This window comes from the organism of the source record quoted next, unplaced genomic scaffold, assembly GCF_019419815.1.
Source record: "Pyrus x bretschneideri cultivar Hongxiangsu unplaced genomic scaffold, Pyrus_bretschneideri_v1 Contig20, whole genome shotgun sequence".
Lineage (NCBI taxonomy): Eukaryota > Viridiplantae > Streptophyta > Magnoliopsida > Rosales > Rosaceae > Pyrus > Pyrus x bretschneideri.
In genome coordinates, this window is record NW_025999502.1 from 3534512 (window position 1) to 3553018 (window position 18507).

An 18507-nucleotide genomic window follows, 5' to 3' on the forward strand; every position below is an offset into this window, starting at 1 on the left:
TGAACAAGGATTTACTGTTTTCTGGTTTTCTACAATTCAAAGGGCAATGAGAACGAAATTGAAGTCCCATCGGCATCTGGAGAAGAATCAATTTTCAATGATCCAACTGCGCCTAATAGCGAATAAGAGTCGCTAATGAGCGACTAAAAGTCGCCAGCAGACAAAGTTGGCCAAAAGCACACGGGTGGATCACAACGAAGTCCTTCAGATCAATGTAGAAGTAAAGTTAGAGAACAGAAAAATTTAGAGAGAAAGTGGGAATAAGGGATGAACAAGGAAATGGAGTCTTAAGAATTGAAAACCAAGAAATGACTGGACTTAGTGACCACAAGGAACTTGTCATTGATCTTTACTTACAAATGAGAGGTTTTAGGTTTTAATTTCGTGGATGACGAATTTGATACCACATTAAGTTCTCTAAAAAAAAAGTATGAAATATACCGCTAGTATGAAATATACCGCTATACTAAAAAAAAACGAAAATCAAACCGATGATAGGGGTTTTGTGGGTGTGGCAGTGGGTCTTCTCTAGGGTTTTTCTTCGCAGACCCTAATAGAGAGAAAAATCATGTTGAAAGAAAATTTTCCATTCAAATTTTTCATTTTTTATTAAGATAATTAAAATCTAATTTAAATATGGGTTATTGGCCCAAAAAAATAATTCGGTTGACCAAAGTTTTTTATTTTTGGCGAGTCGTCTATTGCTGTTTCAAGAATAGCATTAAAATTAAATATGTTCTGTGACTAAATAAAATGCAAATTACTCTATAGTAAGGCTGAAGTGAAAAATACTGTTCATTAACAGTGTTTTCACGAAAATGCCCTTCGTTTTTTCTGTTATTCCTTGCTTTTTTCTAATGTTGAACATTATGTTCACAAAATTGCCCTCAGTTACCTCTTGGCTGAGTGCTCACACGTGTTCCAGGGGACAGGTGGAATCTTTATCATTGTAGAAATCGCAGATCTCTTTGATTTCTTTATTTACTTGCGAATTACGTTGACTTTACAAATGTGCTTTCGTTTCATTTTTAGAATGAAAAATTGAATTTGAACGGTTGATCATTACCCCAATTAATCTCTAAGTGTTTTAAAATTAAGAAATGACATTTAGACCTGTTTAGGTATCTGCCTTGTTTGCCCAATGCCCGCTTAGCCTGCCTCAGTTGCGACTATCACTTATACAAAAAATTGATAACTTTCATTTTGCATTTTATTTTTTCAATAAAATGTAAGAGACTTTTTGAATACTCGAATGAACACTCATTATATATTTGTTCTCATGTTCTCAATATATTTTAATACGTTATAATTTATAGTTCATTTTATTTTGAAATTTATGTCTCCCAATAAAATTATGTATCTTCTTTTTTTTTTTTTTTTTTTTTTTTATAAATCCAACTAATCTACTCATGTTATTAAATCCACCTAATCTACTCATGCCCCTGCCCAGGCTCCGCTCAACCGCTTAAACGTTAGGTCCCAGCCCACCGCTCGACTAGCGCCTTGCATCTTTTAGAACGTTGCTAAAAATTATAAAGAATTAGTATAAGTTTACACAATGAAAGGAACATAACAAAAATGAAAGTACAGAAAATTTAGGATGTAATAAATAATATCTTAGTGTCTCTGTAACTCTGCGGTGAATGAGAATACGAGCATGGACAAAGGCAAAGTTTTAAGGGGCTGTGCAATATAATGGAATGACATTGACTGGGTGTGGTTTTATGGAGTCCTAAATGGATGCTCTGTAGCTTTGGTTGTAGAATCATAATAGCTTTAGTTGCAAAACCTTAGGAATTGATGTGATTGTAGAAAGATCTAATTTATGTAAGGTTTTGCAATCATTTAAAATGTTTTTTTTTTTTTCAGGAAAAGAAAAAAAAAATTTGTTTGATGATGAAAGACTATGTTTTCGTGATACATTTTTTTCATTTCATATATTTTGTTCACCAAGGTGACATGATTTGATAGTATGTTATGTATTTTTTTATTTTTGAAGATTTTGTTGCCAATATTTTACAGTATATCTGTTGAATAATTTTCTGGAGAGTAAACCTTAGATTTAAATGGTCTGTCGTTGCAGGATTCCTCTTTAAATGGTCTGTCGTTGAGACACTTTCATTGCAAGGGCAACTGAGAAGCGTTCGGAGGCTGCTGCAGCTTACATTGAGGTTGCTTCATTCTGTTGTATTTGGATTTTGTTATTTTAGAAATATATTTTCAGGAAAAAAGAAATTTGTTGTTTGTGCTTTTTTTTTTTTTTTTTTTTTTTCTGAACACGTTTTCGTCATGTTTTCGTGGAATGAAGGCACAAGAAATTAAGGCAAGGAAGCAGCAACATATACAAATGGAGCAGCTACAGCTATTGGAGCAGCGCAGTAAATTCTCATATCTGTTTCATCATGTCTTCCTCTCTTCATTACATTCCGAATCTTCAAAATCCGTGGCGATTCGTGTAAGTTCTAATATATTTTTCTATGTTTGTTTGATTTTGGTTTCCAGGGTTACAATCTCAATCAACAAGATGCAAAACGAGGCGGGAATCATCACCGAGCTCTAGATCCCAAGAAAATGGTATTCAACCGAATCTAATATTGTGTTATTAGGCAGCAACATGTCCACATGTTACTGAAGTTTTTCTATGCTAAATATGGCCATTGATTTTAGGGAGGTTTAACAAAATACTCTTGGTACTGTTCACTTTTAACGAAAAACCATATTTATACATTTCCCTTGTACTATTCACTATACCTTTAAAAATGGTTTTTCATTAAAAGGGAAGTTTTTTTAGACTTTTCGTTAGTTTTTCTTTGATTTTAAACGATTGTTATTTCATAGAAGCTTACTTTTCTTTGATATCAAGATTTTCTGGTAAAATGGTAAAAAGTTGACTTGCATTTGACAAACAATTGTCATCATTATAGCATTACAATGCTCATCGACATGATTTAAATAATTGACCCAATACATTATTTTTTTGTTTTGTGCTTTGGCAATTTGACTCGTCTTATCTTGCCAAAAGATGTATGTGAGTTTTAAGAGTATCTTTAAAGGAGATGTCAAAATGTCCACATAAGTTATAACAGTAAAAAAAGATCACACTAATGTTCTCCAACTGAAATATCAAATCTTATGTGGTAATGACATGGATTGGCAGCAAGAGAGTTGCTGTCAAATTTGACAACAACTTCAAAATTAATTATTAATGCTTTTTATTAAATTTTTATTGGTTTAATCATCATTGCAATTAATGTTGTTGTTGACCCCATTCCCTTTTGTTCAATAGAGTAAAAAATTTTAGTTGTGACGGGAATACGGATGATACACCACTTGTTTTTATGTAAGTGGTGGAAAATTTTAATTTTTAAGTTATTAACCTTTTAACACACATATTTCACCATTTACATAGGGACATGTGGTGTATCACCTTGTGTGACGGTCACACTGAAAAATCTCTCTGATCGAGGTAAGGGAACGGTCCCCTCTTGTTACAAAGAAATGGTGAACAGTCTGGATTTCATAATTATTAAATGTCTTTTATTAAGTTTTTATTAATTTAATCATTTATTTTATAATAAAAAAATAATTTAATTTGACATATCGGGTGGACAATAAAACTTTAAAAGATGTCAAATTGCCACATAGGTTGTCAAATTTAAATTTTATGTTCAAATTTTGACATCCCCTTTGAAGATGCTCTAAGAGTTTAGGGATCCTCTTCTCTCCAGATTACTAGATCGGGCCTTACCTTCACGTGTTGTTGAGTCTATTGAAAGTTGGTATTCATGAGAAGTTTAAGTAATAATTGCCATAAAAAGTAGAAGTGATGACTCACAAGGAATTGATTATCTCATCAGCAGCTTCATTTTTATCTAAGAACGAATTTGATACATATAGGTGTAATAGGTTAAAGTGATTGTTAAGATGACAATTTAATCACTTTTCAATATTTGATATCTCCATCTCCCAGTTCTGATTTTTACTTACTTGAAATGAATAGATTCTAGGCATCTCATTTAGCAAAATGAGCAGTGGATAGTGCAAATGCTTTTTTCTTACCTTCACAACAATATAGGCACTTTTTTTTTAGCAATATAATGCTTAGCTTAAAGTCAAAATGTAACCAAATGTATTGAATTTGTTCGACTAACCACTGTTCTATTAATAGTTCATTTAATCTAAGGTCAAAGGGGCAGATCTTGCTCCATATACTGAGTTAGTATAGGTTACCTAGAAGAGTGCTGCTATGAATAGTTGCTCTTGTGCGATCGACTTTCATACATTAATGCATGGTGAAATTGGCCTAAGGACTTACAAGTCATTTGTTGTCACACCCCGATCTAGACATACGGTCTCATGTAGGAGGTGCAAGGAAAATAATTGAAATAGTGAGACTGAAATTGACAACATTTACAATAACTTAGGTTCCAACAAGAAAGTCCAAAGGAAATACAAGGTAAGAAATAGAGAGCACTCAAACTTTGAACTCGACTGCTAACCTAAGAACTCCTTGTATCAACTAAGCTCTGTCACCTACACAATCGCCCCTACATCGTGGAAATGGTGCACTGGACAAAGTAACAACTCGAATAAGCTGAGAAGTTCGTGTGAGCGACAATAATCCGACATATGTGATAATCATAAAATATTTTCATCGATCACAGCTTATAAACATCAATCATTAAAGCCTACTTTATAAATCATAATCCAATCACTAAAAATTATGAAGAAGTCACACAAACATTCATTGGCCTTTCTAAATCAAAGGTCCTCAAATTTCTAATTCATAAATGCACTGAAAACTAGCGCTAGAGCGATATAGTTCGGCCGAAACCTACATGTCCTAAGCTTTCACATTCTAGACTTGTTTCAAAGAACCAACGAAGCCAAGGGATGTGAGATTTCGGGCTACTCAACGAAATCCAAATTACATTGGGTTCTGGATCAATCAATAGAACCGAACGGATACAATTCCGGACCATTCAACATAATCGCACAGTAGGAGGGATTCCTGACCACTCAACAGAATCCGAATAGGATACGATTCTAGACCACTCAACAAAATTGTTAAGTACGAGGGATTCTAAACCACTCAACAGAATCCAAACGAAAACATATTGATGGATCTTGAACCACTCAACAGAATCAAATAGAGTAGGGAACCAGACTACTCAACGGAACCCCAGCTAAACCCGATTTTGGAGCACTCAACGGAACCGAGCATAATCCAAGGAAACAATTTCAAACGGCTCAATGAAATAAGACATGACACTTTCGATACATCAATTCCCCATGTCAACAGGTTATCAGTTCTCTACTAACCCTCAAGTTCATAAACATTTCAAATATGCAAGTCAAATCACATTTCATGAAAAATACAGATCGATGGAAAAATATGAAAGCAATAATATTTAGTAGAAAAACACATTTATAAATCCATGTCATATCAACAAAATCTACTAACATGAGGATTTCATGGGTAATCACCATATCACATAAATTAAAGTCACTCACATGGAGTCTGCGCTACGGCTCCCTAGCACGCCACTTGTTTGATAAATTAACTGTGGCTAATATCTTGAACAGTCGTGCTCAGTATCAGACGTACTTGCGATTTGGGTATTGCCATTTGAGTGCTTTAGCTACTGAGTTCGATCACTTTGAGGGGGAAAAAGCATTTCAAATCTCTCCTGTTATGTCATTTTGTTAGAGGTTCTTTCTTTTTCATAGACGGTAACTAAGGGGCGTTTGTTTGCCAGTCTTAGCTCTCATTGGACTAGACTAGATTAAATATTAATATAGTCCAGTGTTTGTTTCCTTGCGGGACTAGTGTTAATGAGATTAACTAGGACTCATTTTCACTAGAGATGTCACTAACCGGTCTTCACAAGTCCCCCCAAAAACCAGGGGATTAGCTAAGAACTTCGCTTCATTATGCTTGATTCACCTCCTCAACCTCGATTGCGACAGCACATCGCATCATGCTGCTTAATTCACCTCCTTGACCTTGATTTTGACGACAAAGCTTTGGGCACAACTTCATCTCCGACATCGAACTCGTCAACTACTTCATCTTTGACGATTACCTCGTCGTCTACGTCATATGGGTCGGCCGGATCTGGGTCCTGGGAAGCCCAAAAAGGCTATGACGGGGTGAGCTAATGAGAATCTAAATATTGTTTTGATTTATTTTTAGTGGGTAATGTTTAATTTTTTTATAGTTCTGATGATATGATGATTGTTTAGCTTAAATTTGAGAGTGGTTTGGTCAATTTTGGATTGCAAAATTGTTTCTTTGCTAAATTCGCCATTGATATGTGTAGAGCTTTCATTAATACTGAACTAGAGAGAAAAGGAAGAAGTTGAAATTCTCTCTCTGACTCTCATTTGCAATTCTTTTGTTTTTGAGGTTTAAATATATGAGCGTGTGTTATTTCTAGTTCTAGATGAAATCTGTCAGAGTTGAAATATATTTTGATGAAATTGAAATGGTTTATATCTTTGGCTTTTTTCTGGATAAAAAAGAAACACGATCTGCAAATTTCAAAGATAGAGAGGTGCAGGGGCGATGGAACTCAATTATAGAAAGATAATTTTTACGATTTTGATTTTTGTGTTTTGGTTTTGAATATTTAGAATTGGTTTTATTAGAGAGATGTTTGATTTTGAATATTTACAACTGAATTTTACTGGAGAGACGAGCTCACAACTATGGTTTTTCCACGTTCAGTGCTTTATTTGATTTTGGGTTTAAGTTAGACTATTTGGTTCTGTGCTCGATATTCTATAGAAAGAAGGTGTGACAAATGGAGGCAGATTGTCTGCCCTCCTGTTTGGGTGCCCTTTCCATCCTCTCCTATTTTGTGAGGTTACGGTTAAGTCACGTCAATATTTTATATTGATTTTTTTGTAGAGATAATAAGACAAAAAACAATATGAATATAAAATGTTGACGTGGCTTAACTGTAACCACACAAATAGGAGGGGATGGGAAGGGCACCCAAATAGGAGGGCAGAGAATCTGCCTCCATGATAAATGGTGAGAGAGAGAAAAGGTTGGTATAAAAAAATCAAATTCCAAAAATATATTTAGTCCGCTTGCTAGTCTGGCACTGTACCAAACGCTTCATTATTCTTATACTGCTTAGTCCATGTTAAGCCAGTCCAACTTAGTTCCTGAAGCTAGTCCAGTTCGAGATAATCTGATGTAACAAACGCACAGTAATCCATTATGTAGAAGAATGTGTTATTTCCTTACCACGAACAAGTAATAACTAACCAGAATGGTACACATCAAGAAAGCCAAGATGAAAATTAGAGTGTACGGAATATTGATTGTTGGATAGGGACTATCATGAAACAAGTTTACTACCATCATGATGCCTGTGGTCACTCAAGTTCATGTGCAAGACTCGTTACATTGCCTTATATAAGTGGCTCGCAAGTCCAAGGTGACACTGAACCCGTTCCACCTAAGCTAAGGTTAAGCACAAAGACAACATATCTCATAACTATGACATCCAAAATGTAGGGTTCAAGTTGAAGTTGAAATTCATAACAACAAAAGGGGTTCTTAGGATGATGCCCTTTATAAGGGTGATCAAAATAACAAGTGGAGGACATGGACATCATTAAATTTGCAGGCCTTTTTTCCTCTGCCTTCAATATTCAGATTAATGTTGGGTAGTATTCGTGTTGAAATACTCAGCTTCAACAACTACATCCATCCGGCTACTTTCTTATTTTTCGACTTGAACTGATCCTTGGAAATTGATCGAGCTTTCCCTAAAACAAAGACAGAAAAAGGGATAAGAATAACACTCGTATAAGTTATGCAGATGACAGACCTAATGGAGCAGAAAGAAACTCACAACCAACAGAAAACTTGCTCACCTGGTGAAAAGGTGCAATCAGCAGTTTCTCTACCGCGGAAAATGACTACATCAATTAAATGTTCGGTATAATTGATCAACATGAAAACACACACATCACCGATTTCCAAACCATTGTCTTGCACAAATTTCATCCAGCCACTCTGGAATTTCAGTCCATTTTTGCTATATTGGTGTAATTTGACAGGCCAAGTTCTTCCACCCGAAACACGAAGAATCACATTATCATGAGTCCTGTATAGAAGATGTTCCCGGGCAAACTTAGCTTCCAAATTCTGAAATAGAAAGAGAAGCAGGTAAGACTAAATTTTTGGAGTATTTAGAACGTAATTTTATTTAGCTTAATAGTTTTCAATTCATACTAGCAGAAGTTGTACATGATCTGTCTCTCTAGAAAGCTTACCAAAGTATTTGCCTGGATATACGAGGGATGCATAACAACCGTGCAACAAGGGTATTCAGACTTGAAAGCCCTTGCTCTCTGAAGAGCTCTATTTGTTCCGCTTACCGTAAGTGGATTCATCATCCTAGGAACCTGATCAGGTCTTCGTTTTACTAATTCTTTAGTCCAAGACGAGCCACCAAATTTCTTCATGTGGTTTTCTGAAGTGCTAATGGAACCTGCTCTGTTTTTCTTGTGACGCTGTGTTGCAATTGGGGATTTTTTCTTTGCTTTCAGGCATGGTGGAGAATCGTCCAAGATTTCAACACAATCATCATCTTCATCAGTTTCTTCCATTTGGGACATTGTTTTTTCCCCATCAACTTCTGCAAGCACACCGCAAAAGATTAAGGTGACAGATGGTTAATCTCTATGGAAATTCCATCAACTTCAGTTCAGAAATTAATAGACAACTTACCTTGTGACAAGTTGCAACGTGCAGCTTCTATAGTGCGGAAAATAACAACATCCATTAAACCTTTGATGTTGTTAATCAACGCAAATACACACACATCACCAATTTCCAAATGATTGTCTTGCACAAATGTAATCCATCCATTCTGGAGTCGAAACATGTTTTTCTGACGTTTGCTTAATTTGACAGGCCAAGTTCTTCCATCCGATACACGAAGGATGATTTGATGATAATTCCGCTTAAGAAAGTGTTCCTTGGTAAACTTGGCTCCCAAATACTGAAAAGAAAGAGAATCAGGTAATTTGGAGAGGATTTTCGTTGTAATTTGCTCGAGCTTAATTTTCAGTTTCAAAACTAACACACACACATGCACACATATATAGAGATAAAATTAGCAGAACTTGTACATTATCTCTCTCTATAAAAAGCTTACCACATAATGTGCATGGATATACGAGGGACTCATAACAACTGTGCAAGAAGGGTATTCAGATTCGAAAGCCCTTGCTCTCTGAAGGGCTCTATTTGTACCATGTGCCGTAACTGGGTTCATCTTCCTAAGAACTTGAAGAGTTCTTCGGTTCATTATTTTTTTAGTCAAAGACGAGCCACCAAATTTCTTTCTGTGGTTTTCTGCTGTGCTAATTGAACATGTTCTGTTTTTCTTGTGAGGCTGTGGTGCTATTGGTGATTTCGTCTTTGTTTTTGAGCATGTTGGAAAATCGTCCAAGATTTCAATGGAATCATCATCTTCATCAGTTTCTTCCATTTGGGACATTGTTTGTTCCCCGTCAACATCTGCAGGCACATCACGAAAGATGAACGTGATGGATAGTTAATCACTATGGCACTTCCATCAATTAATCAGTTCAGAAATTAAAAGACAACGTACCTGGAGGTGAGAATGTATGTGCAGTTTCTGTGGTGCGAAAAATGACAACTTCAAACACAAGTTTAGTGTCATCGATCAACACAAGTACGCACACATCACCGACTTCCAAATTATTGCCTCTTACAAATTCAGTCCAACCATACTGCAATCTGAGTTTTGGTCTGGTTGCCTTTTCACATTTCATTTCAACAGACCAAGTTCTCCCATCAAAAGCCCGAAGGGTAACGGCACCAGAATGCTTACCAAGACGTCTCATGTGGATACACAATTTTGAAGGCAGCCACTGAAAATAATCAATTGAAGGAAAAGACGATAAGAAAACAAATTTGACGGTCCAGGATGGTTGTCTATAGGGAACTTACCACAGAATGTCCATTGATATAAGTGCGCTTCATGGGAACTATGAAACAAGGGTTGTCAGATTTGAAAGCTGTAGCTCTCCGAAGAGCTACAGCAGCTTTTCCTCTTGCATTCGACGCATGCATACTCCCAAGAACTGTTTGAGCTCGTTTTGGAGTGCTGGACGTGCCTTCACCGTGTCTTTTGTATGCAAACTCAGCTTTGCATGTCAAAGAACACAGTAGGATATTACAAGTTATAACAGAATGGCAGAAAGCACAATAAGGTAAAAATTCGAAGCGAAACATATGTTGCGTATTAATGTTCAATTTTTATTTCTGATTTAGATTTTATTGACTTCTCAAACATCGTTTCCTAATGTAATCAGAGTATTTTTTTTTTTTTTTTTTTGGTTTCTGGTTTTACCAGTTGAACTTGTTCTGTGCTTCTTATGAGGCCGAGGACATGACAATGGAGATTTGTCCCTTGTTTTTCTTGAGCGGGACATGATGTTGTCCAAGACTTCAACACAATCAGAGTCGTCGTCATCATCCCAAGAACTATTGTGGGAATCATCATCTTCATCAGTTTCTTCAATCTCGGGCATTGTCAATGGATAGTTGATCTCTGTGAAATCCTTGTCAAATACATGAACGCGGAATGTTGAATTCCCTTCATATCCGAAAACTAACGAATGACAGCAGTCTAGGGAATAAAACTTCGAGAACTTTGGCCAACCCTCGCCGAACCAGACCTCACCCTCCCATATTCTGAGTTCTATTTTCCACTCTGAACCAGTTGGAAGCTTAAGAAATACTGGATTCGAAAGATCGTCTCCATATTTCCTAAAAAAATTGTTTGGAATCCTCTGCACAACACAGAACTTGTCACCAAACTGTTCGTATAGTGAAAACTATTATCTGATCTGTGTGGCTATGAAATATATGGGTACATTAACTGCATCAAATCCCATTAAGTCAGACTCTTCATTGTGAGAGGGGTTAAATACTTCGGTGCTGTTTGATAACCATTTCATTTTCAGCTTTCAGAAAACCAAAAACTAACAACTTAAAAGCTAAATTTTGAGAACTAAAAAAAGCAAGGAACATTTGATAACCATTTCGTTTTTTGTTTCAAACTAATCTCCAAAATTGAGCACGGACATTAAATACGAGTACATGCATAAATGTAAGCAGGTACAGACTACGGTTAGAGAGAGAGAGAGAGAGAGAGACACTCACAAGTTTGGTCTGTGTACAAATAGACTTCGGAATAACTACTAGAAAATGGGGAGCTTTAAGATGTGTTTTTGAAGAGAAGTCATGAATTTTCCGGTGAAAAGAAGCCATTTTTTGAAGCTTGTAAAAAGCTTGAAGATCTGCTTCAAAGCCTTAGAGTTGTCAGCAGATCACTCAGCCCAGCTCCAGTTTATGGACTAGCAAGAAGAAGATAGACTGGCAAACTAATTAAGTGCTTGAAGAATTAAATGCTCAGTCCGCCAACTCAATCGTTATTAATTCAGTTCACAACTTAATGCGTACATGAATGCATCGATGTGTCTGTACATGTATACTCTGACTCTAACTACCAAATCCAAATCCAAATCCTTCATATTAATGAGAAATATTAATTGGGAACAGGATTACCGAGGCGTCCTAGTACAATAACGTCTTACCATATCCAAATCCCCCATTATTAACGAGAAATATTAATTGGGAACAGAATTACCGCTACCGAGCTTCCTAGTTCAATAATGTCATACCAAATATAAGTTTTTTTTTCTACTTGACATGCTATTATTGGATTGAGACTTCATGTGACGTTGAACTCATCATGTGCAAGTTGCTCTCCATATTAACACATTTTGGTCTTGCAAGCTAGAGCGTGCCAACTCTGCAAGATAGACACCTTTGGTGAATATACTTATGAATGTTAACTAAGCTGCTAAAATCAGGGGCTAGAAATAGTGGATAATTATACTGTTCCGCCTCCACTTTTTTGTAGGTTTTTTTATGGGATAAAGCAGCAAACTTAGAGCTATTTTTAGACACTCCAAAAAGTATTTGCACTTTAAATTTATAAAAACACAAGAGAAAATTTGTATAGGAAGTAGTGCAGAATATGATGGGCTAGAGTGTTAATAGTAGCAACCTTTTAGAAAGAGTGTGGCTATACACACTCGCCCAGTGATGAAGCTATGAATTGTGGGAGGGACGAAATTTAAAAGTGTAAAAGGTTAAAAAAAATGTAGACAACTAAATCCTTTTAAATAGTAGATAATATTAATTTCGTTCATAATCTATCAACAAATAAATTTGAATTATTATCAATGAAGTTTCATATCATAAAAACGTGGCAGTACCTATGTAAAAAATTCGAGGTCACCATAAGTCCGAGGTCTTGAAGATCAAACATGGTATAGTACCCATGTAAAAAAATCACAATGATTAGTCGTTAAATATATATCTTTAGGCATGACACTGCCACCATCTTGTAATGCATTGTTATCTTCCACTGAATTTCTTTACTAAAAAATTTCACTTTCAATTGTAGAAAATATACTCTGAATGATTCATAACACAAAAGCTTATATTTATACAACGTTTATGCTTGGTATACAAGTAAGAATCCCATCCTATATAGATACAATCAAAATCAAGTTACAATATTAATTTATATCCTTAGAAGTTATAGTGATTTTGACAAGACTCCTTCTCTAACACTCAAGTCTTCCACCCATATTTTATAGGATGGTCAATTTTCATTGAAAACCTTTGCCACTTAGCATAGAAAATTTACAAATGAAATATAAAATTTCATATTTTCTCCTGATTTAAATAAAAATGATGTCTTGTAAATTTCTATTTGATTTTACGTTAACTTTTTTGTATTTATTTTCTTATAGTTTTCTTTTTAGATGAGACCAGAATAAAAAATTGATTATCTTCATTCAAAATAAAAATTGTGGGGTGCTTGAATTTCATCAGGTGGTCCCCACAATCCCACACCTCAATGGCCGTAGGTCTGGTGTCTTTAAATTTTGTGTCTCTTTTGTCACGCCCCAATCCCGACATACGTCCAGAATTGACACGTGACGTCATCAAAAAAATCCGTATCTATCATATCCCACGTCCTGGATATGGGCAAGCACAACTCAATAATCGAATCGCATAGTTATTTTTCGTATGCATTATGGCTGCATCTAACCTCCCTGTTAGACTGCCTACGTACCCTAGATAGGGATCAAGCCATTCGTAGTTCGTCATGCACAATAATTGACATACAACACAATCCAATTAAGTCGAAAGGCATAACATTTCTCAATCAATCAATAGAACTTGACAAGCATGAAAATACTAGACTCAAGGTTACATAACAAACCCATTTGAAAAACATGATTTCCCCTCCAACTATATATAAATCATTATGTCGCAACATGATACCGCAATTCACAACATGTATCACTTCAAAGAACCAACGAAGCACAATACCATTCTCTAGCCACATTTATCAACAAGTCTAATCATAACAATAACCATGATATCCAACATAACAATCCCACGTGACGATTAACCTTTCCACTTCTTCCATCACATAAATCATCACGTTTCCCACATAAAATTGCATTTCATAATGTGTAACATAGTTAAGAATTAACCAAGTACACTTTATTCTCAAGAAATATTAATCAACTAAAATACTCATGATAATCACACTCATATCCAACGTCATTCCATAATCACATCAATCAATAATGTCAACCATCACATCATCAATAACACATACAACAAGTCGAAACATAAGGCTAGAGCAACACAATTCAGTTGAAGACTACATCTTTGAAAAGGGGGATTTTGGACCACCCAACGGACCAAGGCTCCAAAGGGGATTTTGCATCACTCAACGGAATCCAAACAGAACTCAGTTCCAGACCACCGAACCGAATTGAACGGAAGTCCAAGAAGCATAACAACGGCTCGAAGGAACAAGACATGATTCAAGTTACCCAATTCACGAAACTCAACTAAACGAAGCAATATTGAGCACAAATCCACATCACAATGGGTTATCGGTCATTTACTAGACCTCACATCTCCCAAGCAATTCAATATGCATTTCAATCACATGTCACAACCATTTCCAATACACAAGTCAAATCACATTTCACTTCATCATACCAATCACTATACTTCCAACATTATATCTCAATACATAGCTTGTAACGTATCAAGGAATCACGAAGCACAATATTAATATTTACTTACGTTAATCAGTCAGTGAGATAACATATCATTTCACGAATTTAATTAAAGAACTCTACATAATTCCCAACTTGGGTTATGAATCATAACATGGTAATTCTAATTTATTTTCACAATATCTATTGGGGTAATTCCCATCTACTCGAATTTAGGATTCTAAGATCACCTTACGGAATGAACAAGAGCAAGGATTCCGGACCACTCAACGGAATCCAACAACATTGGGTTCCGGACCACTCTACGGAACCAAAATATCAAGCGGTTTCTCATAATCTACCCATACCTGTCATATGTAAAGTCAATGCCAATAATATGGAATTGGTGCACAGGCAAATCAGGCACCCAGACAAGCTGAGAGGCTCGGATGAGGGACAATAAAATAAGCATGTGATACAATAATAAAACTAGCCATCAATCATAATTTATAAACCTTGAATATAAATCTTTCATAAGAAATCAATACCCTACTTTTGAAAACTCCGAGGGAGTCACCCAGATATCCAAAAGTTCATTCCAAACAACCATAACATCTCACACCCATATTCACATACACACAATGAAAGTAGAATTAGGGCGACACTGTTCATCCAAAGCCTACACCTTTGCAACCATCTCAAACTAAACTCAATGAACTAATGTGGATACAATCCCGGACCATCACTCAACGGGATCGCGGAGTAAGAGGGATACCGGACCATCACTCAATGGAACCCAAACCAAGATACGATTCTTGACCATCACTCAACGGAATCGCAGAGTGGAGTAGGAAGGATTCTGGACCATCACTCAACGGAATCCAAACCAGGATACGATTTTGGACCATCACCTCAACGGAATCGCGGAGTACATTGCATAACCACCAATCAATGAAACAACACATGAATCAAGTTGCTCAAATTATAAAGGCTAAACGAAACAAGAAATGAAATAATGAAATGAACATTGACACATGTTTCAAAACAACAACCCCATGACAATGGGTTAACGGTCCACCACTAGCCCTCACCTTCATCAAATCAAGCCAATCATACAAAACAAACCATATTTCCAATATGCACGTCAAATCCCACTTCATATAACAATATCATTGGCTAAATATGAAAATTAACAATTTATAGGAAAAATGATTATAAAACCATTTCATATTCACATAAATTAAAATCACTCACATTTCATCATATCATACCATCTACGTAAATCAACCACCTTTCGAATATGCACGTCAATTCACATATCACGATCATCATCAGTACACAAGCCAAATCATGTTTGATAAACATAGGTTTATGGCTAAATATATATAAATATATATATAATCACATTTCAATAGAATCACATTATAAGACCAAGTCAAATTCACAGATGATACCAATATAAGAAATCAAGGTAATAACCATATTACATATGTTCAAGTCACTCTCTAACCAATGTAGGCTCACTAGACTTCACTTAAGTCTCCCATAGTACTAATTTTATTATTTAGAACATTCCGAGACATGTTGACCATAAATCAATTCTCGGTCAACGATGGGGTCCACAACAATCCGCAAATCCGATTTATGATCCATAACTTCCCAAAGTCCACATTATGCTTCGAGGATAACATACTAAAGTTTCATTTTGATCCAATGGTCGAATTTTCGTCAATCACACAAACAAGTGGCGGTCCAAATTGATCACCACACCAAACAATTGAATCTTTGGAAACCAAGCTAGACATAGGTTCACATGGTCACTAGAAGGTATTTGAAACCTAGACAACACTCGTGAACGATCCCACGCACCGCCACACGCGGTGGAAGTCAAGATGGAGGGTTTACAAACCCCGAATTTCAACATTAACTAGATGAGCTCAAATTTACGTGGTAGCTAGAGCTCAACAAGGGAAACACTTTTCACAACTAGGCCGACGATAAATTCTAACCGGAAACCATCCAATTTCATCGGAGAAAACCGGATTTCTAGGGTTCTAAACACCCAACTCTAAAATGAATAAGAAAGCACAAACTAAGCATACCCACTTGAAGATTATGAAGAGCAGATGAAGTTTCATACCTCACTCGAAGGAAATCGTTGCCGGAATCGCCGGAAAAATGATAAAACCGCCGGAAAAGTCGTGGACTTTGCGACCTCGAACTGCAAAGATGGAAAAGAAATGGGAAAATCTAACATCACAGAGATGTAAGGCTCGTCAAGAGCTTTCCATGGACACCAAGATCATCCAAAACGGAGCTCGAATGAGAAAGATACAAGCGGGTCAAGTTTGGTGGGTTTATGGGTCAAATTCCCCCTAAAACGGGTTAGGCAGCACCCATTTTCCATTTTCTGAAAACCCTCCCCCTTTTCTGGAGGTTTTCCTCCCATTTATAGCATTTTGGTAATATTACCAAAATGCCACCAACTTTAAACGACTCTATCTTCTCCGTTCGGATTCGGAAATAAGATCTGTTTACACCTACGCGGTCATGGAATCGAACTCTACCTAACCAATTCAAGAGTTGACCGAAAAGGTCGAGAAAATTGGAAATGACTAAAGTAACCCTCACTTCGTTTTTCTCAAATTTGGAGAAATAAAGAACTAGTTCCAATCAAATCTTCGAAATACGCCAAGAATAAAATAAAATAAAATAATAATTTTAGGGACGGGATATCACATCTTTAGTGTCTCTTTTCTAATTACTTGACACGTGTCTTCCAACTTACTAAAAGGTTAATACTGTTAATTCCATTATTTTGATTATTTTGTATCGGAAATTAAAACCAAAAACCCAGAAATACCAAGGTAGAGTAAACGCCAAATTCTTCAGTTCTACCGATAGCCATCAAATCACCCAAACCCATAACCAGCCCACCTCGTCGACAACAACTCCGTATATTCATAGACGTCGACCAAATCTCCTATCTCTCTCTTTCTCTCCCATGATTTCATATGGATTTAACCATCAAAGGAGGAGGATGTTTTGGCTGGGATTTTGCATTATAATGATAGTGAGAAAGACTGGAGGAAGAGGATGTTGGATTCTAATGAGGGACTTGGTGGTGGCCTAGCTAGCCGCTGTTGTGGGGTGGATAGTCTGGTTTCTAATCAGGCCAGATGCTCACAGTCGGAAGATTCGACTGGATGTTTCCCCAACAGATCTGCGAACGATGGTTGAAATTGAGTCGATTCGTGTGCCCAGAGAGACTGGAGGGGGAGGATGTTTTCCCAATCGTGAAACTGGAAGAGCATGATGTTTTTCCGGTCGTGAGACTGGAGGAAAGAGATGTTTTCCGGCGGGGTTGTGGTGGGTGTGCCTAGATTGATTTTTGGAAATTCTCCTTTTAATGAAAGAAATAATAAAGTTAACAGTGTTAAGTTGAAAGACACGTGTCAAGCAATTAGAAAAGAGACATCGAGGAGACACAAAATTTAGAGACACCAGTCCTGCAGCCCACCTCAGTCTCTAATTAGCACCGCACTTTCCCACAAACCGCATTTATTTTTTTCAAACCCCAAGTCCTACCTGCTTTCCTTTCTGCTTAATTTATCTTAAAAACGTTTGCATCCTAATACATACTTTAAATATGTTAATTTATCCTATTTTCTATAAAATTTTGAGCAATGTGAATGCGGGTTATTCTCAATCTTCAGATGGTGATCATTTCACAACTTTTGCATACATGGCTACTCAGCCTTTGACATACAGAGTTGAGGATGGGAGGAGCCAGGTGACCCAGGATCGGGGTTTGTATCATTATAAATTTTTCGTTTAGTTATGGAAAAAAGATATGGTTGCGTAGTCCAGTTTTGTATTTTCAACATCTTAAACATTTTCCTTTGATACCGCTTCATTTTGATTTGTAAACAAACTATATCTTTATATTGGGTCAGAGTGTAATGTTTAACGATTTAATTTCTCGGTCTAGCAATTTTTTCAAAAACTTACTATTCCTGTTACATGCTCAAATATTATGTCTTCTACTTTTCTATTTTCCTTTTTTTTGTGTCTTTACCCATGCACTAAGCTGAGCAGTTGAAACTATGAGTATAATATTGATGACACAATACAATCTACAAATGAATGCTTTCTTATAGCATGCTTCTCTTCTATTCGAAACTGATTTAAATTCACTTCATTTCTCACACTAAATATCATATCAGCTCGATTTACACAAGAAATTAGAAGATACATTATCTGTGGCATGGTATGTACATCTCATATTTTGCATAGAACATAAATCCGTTGGTTTCATTGTCTTCCATATGACAATACTACTTATATCAA

General features: G+C 36.2%; 1 protein-coding gene across 3 annotated transcripts in view; it reads right to left on the minus strand.

Moving 5' to 3' along the window:
- Positions 1 to 7350: 7350 nt before the first annotated feature.
- LOC103955296 (B3 domain-containing protein Os03g0619600-like) overlaps positions 7351 to 18507 on the minus strand; it is a 29760-nt gene continuing 18603 nt past the window's right edge. The window contains exons 1-9 of one of the 3 annotated variants that reach the window (XM_048583887.1): positions 16298 to 16564; positions 10407 to 10848; positions 10004 to 10200; positions 9642 to 9924; positions 9183 to 9547; positions 8753 to 9026; positions 8296 to 8660; positions 7894 to 8167; positions 7351 to 7785 (exon numbers count right to left, since the gene is read on the minus strand). In XM_048583887.1, coding sequence (XP_048439844.1) covers positions 7718 to 7785; positions 7894 to 8167; positions 8296 to 8660; positions 8753 to 9026; positions 9183 to 9547; positions 9642 to 9924; positions 10004 to 10200; positions 10407 to 10848; positions 16298 to 16414 — 2385 coding nt within the window. In that variant the 5' untranslated portion in view covers positions 16415 to 16564 and the 3' untranslated portion in view covers positions 7351 to 7717. Of the gene's footprint in view, positions 7786 to 7893; positions 8168 to 8295; positions 8661 to 8752; positions 9027 to 9182; positions 9548 to 9641; positions 9925 to 10003; positions 10201 to 10406; positions 10849 to 11221; positions 11430 to 16297; positions 16565 to 18507 lie in introns of those variants that run through there. The other 2 variants (XM_048583889.1, XM_048583888.1) reach the window with 2 other exon arrangements.